General features: G+C 38.8%; 1 protein-coding gene across 1 annotated transcript; it reads left to right on the forward strand.

The window, feature by feature from the left end:
* Positions 1-2,936: 2,936 nt before the first annotated feature.
* FOMMEDRAFT_96717 (uncharacterized protein) lies at positions 2,937-3,461 on the forward strand (the record flags this gene model as incomplete). The annotated part of the gene is made up of 2 exons (XM_007271214.1): positions 2,937-3,098; positions 3,165-3,461. Coding segments are annotated over 2 exons (459 nt in total), but the record flags the coding sequence as incomplete, so codon positions are not given.
* Positions 3,462-4,848: the final 1,387 nt, after the last annotated feature.

Raw genomic sequence — 4,848 nt, forward strand, 5'->3', positions numbered from 1 at the left:
CAGTAACTTGCAAGTGACACACAACTACTTTAGCAACTACAAGTAAATGTGCAAATTCTATCATAACTAAGACCAGTAGTGCAGCTAATGGCCACATTGAACATTCTGAAGCCACCTTGTTGTAGAGTATATGATACACTGTCCTTTAACAGAACCAAGCCCCAAGAATTGCAGAGGTATTTCACAGACATAGAAAGTCTTGCAAACAAATGCAACATAGTCAGAGTGGATATCATTCTACTTGTAATAAAGTACATGCCTGTAGAAGTGGAGGATTTGTAGGATAATACAGATAAAACATCTTGGGATACATTTAAGACAGGAGTAATTGTGTATTACCTGAGTCTCAAGACAGGAGCACAATATGCTAGAAGTGACTTGGATACTGTAGTACAGAAATGGGCAGAGAGAGGAATTACAAATAGGGACAATTTGGGAACATACTACTAAGAGTTTACACTCATAGCAACCTATTTGACAACTAACAATAAGCTGTCACTAGAGGAATCTTGCCATGTTTTTCTGTATGTGTTCCATGGAGCAATTGTGGAAAAGCTGATACAGAAGTTAGAAATCAAGTATCTAGACTATGAGGACAGACTTGTGTACAATATTACACAAGTTGTAGTTGTAGCAGGGTTGATCCTTGAGGGATCTACACTCACAGTAGTTAGTGGATCAGATACACTTGTGAGTCAGCCTATGATTCTGGTCAAACAGGAAGAAGTTAATTTGACAAACATTGTAGAAGTGCTTCAGAGTCTGTAATTACAAGTAGAGTCAATAAAGTAAGGCCCAAGATCAGGAGGAGGAGGATACAGTGGAGGTTCAGGCAGAGGATCAGGAAACAGAAGTTGTGTGTTTTGTAGAGAATCTGGACATTTTATACACAGTTGCTCAAAAGTATTAGAATACATTACAAACAGGAAGTGTACACAGAGCCCAGACAATAAAATTATTATGGCTAACAGAAACACCATTTCTAGGATAGGGTGGACCTTGAAGGAAAAGGTTGATAGCCACTTTCTGTTGTTACAAATGCACTCTGTTAGTTTTATAGAGGCTATACTAGTTGTAGTACACAGTTTAGGAGCTCCTGTACTAGTTACAATAGTAGAGGTTGATGAAGAAGAAGAGGAGGAGGTGGAGAACCTTACAGAGCTTGAAAGGCTTAAAGTAATACTTAGAGAAGCCTACAAGAAGGTTGCAGAACAATTGAAAGCAAAGGATGCAAAGGGGAAGGGAAAGCAAGGGTGTGAATACAAAGTAGCAAAACCTGCAGATATCAGACCAGTACTAGCAAGTACACAGTAAGACACAACTGGGATGAAGGAGTACCTGTACTACTACATTACACTAATTGAGGACCCAGAAATAGCTGGAAGAGTTTTAGATCACAGCTTGGACCAGGAAGTGTGTATTACACAGTAGGAGTTGCTCACATTGTCTCTGGAGCTTCAGAAGAAGACTTGCAAATTAGTAACATTAAGGTGCTAAATGGATAGAAACACTGTATTCTACAGTAGAGAACTGCCTGTTGTAGGATCAAACAATAGAGTACTATAGTAGTATTGTAACACATTAGCAGAAGTTAACCATTTGCTTCTACTCTGTATACTTAAGGTATTAGTAGATGGAAAAATTGAGGTAGATTGTGTACTGGACCAGGGTTCAAGTGTGAACATAGTTTGAGCTGACATATAGGAAGCATTGAAGATTCTGTTAGATTGTAATATGGCTGTTACACTTGAAACAGTAGATGCAGGTTAGGGATTGACTGTAGGACAGATTCTGAGGTTACAACTCTCTATAGGAATACTTTGTATAGATATCACAGTACAAGTTGTGCAGAAAGCTCTGTTCAGAATCTTGCTAGGTAGACTGTTCTTTGTGACTACAGAATGTGAAACCAAAGATTTTGCAAATAGGGAGCAGCACATAACACTTTAGGACCTGAATGATCTGTCTAGGAGGTGGTCTCTGTCTACCAGAGTGTAGGCACTGTGATACAAGCCAGAGACAGATTTTTGAGAAGCATTAAGGAACTGGAAACACTGTAATTCCAGGGAGATACACATATGACAAGCAGATTAGGAACAAACAAGCAGAAGAGTAATAGTAAGGCAATGATTCTATACAGAGGAAGAGACAAAGGAAATAGAGTAAATACAAGAAAGGATTACAGTCAGGGATCATGAGTCACAGAATCATGGATGATAGAGGTAGTAGAGTCACAGAAGTCAGTAATTCTTAATACACTGGATGACAAACTCAACACAGTTTTGTGGGCTTACAAGAAAGTTATAAATAAGGTGTGCCCTGTACCCAGAGTACTTCTAGAGGAGTTCTGCATAGTCAGACAATGGCACCCTAATCCTCTAGCTGGAATGCTTATATTACTGACAATACTACAGCCTTTTGTGCCTACTGGCCAACTTACAGAAGAACAGATGCAAGCAATTAGAGAATTGTAATCAGGATTCCTATGGCTGGAAGAATGGAAGCTTGTAGAGAACCTATTAATGCTACAGTCAGAAGTATTTGTATGGACAGAAGAGGAGCAAGGAACATTAGACCCTATGTATTTTGATCCTATTCAAATTCTGACTGTAGAGCATGTACTATGGGTAGAGAAAAGTATTCCAATTGTATGCAGAATTGAGAAGAGGGTGATTGAGTTGTTGAAGGAGAAGTTGTGTAACAGAGTAATAGAACTGTTGAATTCCTCCTATCAATTGTAATGGTTTTGCATCACAAAGAAAGACAGAGTATCCTTGTGATTTATTATTGATTTGCAGAGGTTAAACACAGTTACAATAAAGGACACAGCTGTTCTGCCAAACATGGAACTAATTGCAGAAAGCTGTAGAGGTTGTACATACTATACACAACTCGATTTACATATCACATTTGATCAGAGGAGTTTGGATGAGTAGTCTAGAGATCTGACAACATTCCAGACACCTCTAGGGACGTTTCACTTGACAGTATTGCTAATGGGTTACACTAACTCAGTACAGATTCTGTATAATGACTTAGTGTTTATTCTTTGCAACAAGATTCTGGATGTTACAAACCTATACACAGACAATGTTCTGGTAATTGGACCCTGCTCAAGATATGAGAAAGCAGACAGAACAGAGGAAATGCTTCCCAAGAACAAGAGAGTACAGAAGTTTGTTTATGAGCATCTGATGGATGTAAACTGGATTTTGCAGAGAGTGAAAGCTGTAGGAGGAACGTTTTCTGGAAAGAAGATAATGCTTTACAACAAATCTACAATATTTGTTGGGCATAAGCTAATGTATTTGGGGAGAGAGGCTGAAGAATTGCAAATACAGAAGGTTAGGGATTGGCTGCCTTGCAAGAGTGTTATGGAAGTATGGGGATTTCTCAGAACAGTAGGAGTGCTTCATGTTTTTATTTGGAATTACACAAAGTTAGTACAACTACTCAATTGACTCACACAAAAGAACTTAATATTCAATTGGAATGACAAAGCACAGAAATCTATGAACACACTCAAGAAAGCAGTTTTACATTGCCCTGCACTAACACTAATTGACTACAAGTCAGAGTATCCAGTAGTCTTGGTAGTAGATTCATCTATCATTAGAGTAGGATGGTATATTAGTCAGGAGCACCTGGATTGAAAACAGAGAATAAATTGATTTGGATTAATTAACTGGAACACAACACAAGTACAATATTTGTAAGCAAAAATAGAGCTGTTTGGACTTTATTGTGCACTTCACACATTGCACATATATCTCATAGGTGTCAAGAGATTAATTGTGGAAATGGACACTTCATACATAAAGGGAATGATCAATAAGCCTGACCTACAGTCTAATGCTACAATCAATTGCTGGATAGCCAGTATTTTGCTATTCGATTTCGAGTTCTACCACATTCCTGCATCAGACTTTAAGTGTACAGACAGATTATTGTAATACTGAGTAGTACCTGAAGACCCCCCAGACAACAACACTTATGAAGACTGGATTGATGAGTCATACAGATTTTATACAGCAGAAATAGAATCTACACAACACAGACATCAGCTGGAACCTTACAGGTCTACAGAACACAAAGCTTTGTTAGTCAAGTGTGTAGAAACACAGTCCTGGGTTTCAGATGCAATGTGCTGGGAGACACACAACAACATTATTGACAAATCATTTCAAGTAAACAAGGACATGCTACAGGCAACATGTTCTGACAGACTGTAATGTAGATTATTCTCAGAAGTTGTTATTCTGAAACAGAACTAGAATTGGATACATTGAGATAAACCAGAACAACCCAATCCAGAATGTAGAAGAGCAGAAGATGAAGCAGACAAAGGACTACAGGAGTAGGAACCTGGAGGAGAGTCTCACAGAGTTGTGGGAACCAAGGAGGTAGAGGGAGCAGATGACAAAGCAGAGGGTGACAATCTAGAGCCAATAGGGGTTGTGTACAGTATCTGTAGTAACAAGACTGAGGGTTTGGATGCAACAGTAGAACGATTCCTACAATCACCAACCACTGAAAGGCAAGAAGCAAGACTGAAGGCTGTGAAAGAGTATCTTGGCTTGCTCTACAAACCAAGTGGAATTGCAGACACTGATTTTCCAACATTTATATAATACACTGTACAGTTCTTTGTACAGAACAACAAGATTTGGTGTTGAGGTCCTGAAGGAAAGCATTAGATTGTGCTGGATAAGGACAGGAGATGGGAGTTGGTTAGGATAGCACACAAAGACTTAGGACACAAGGGAATCTTTACAGTACAAGCCTGTTTACTGGATTGGTTCTAGTGACTATCTCTTGTAGAAGACATTAAGTACTTCATTAGGACTT

This window comes from Fomitiporia mediterranea (assembly GCF_000271605.1).
Source record: "Fomitiporia mediterranea MF3/22 unplaced genomic scaffold FOMMEscaffold_16, whole genome shotgun sequence".
Taxonomy (NCBI): Eukaryota; Fungi; Basidiomycota; class Agaricomycetes; order Hymenochaetales; family Hymenochaetaceae; genus Fomitiporia; species Fomitiporia mediterranea.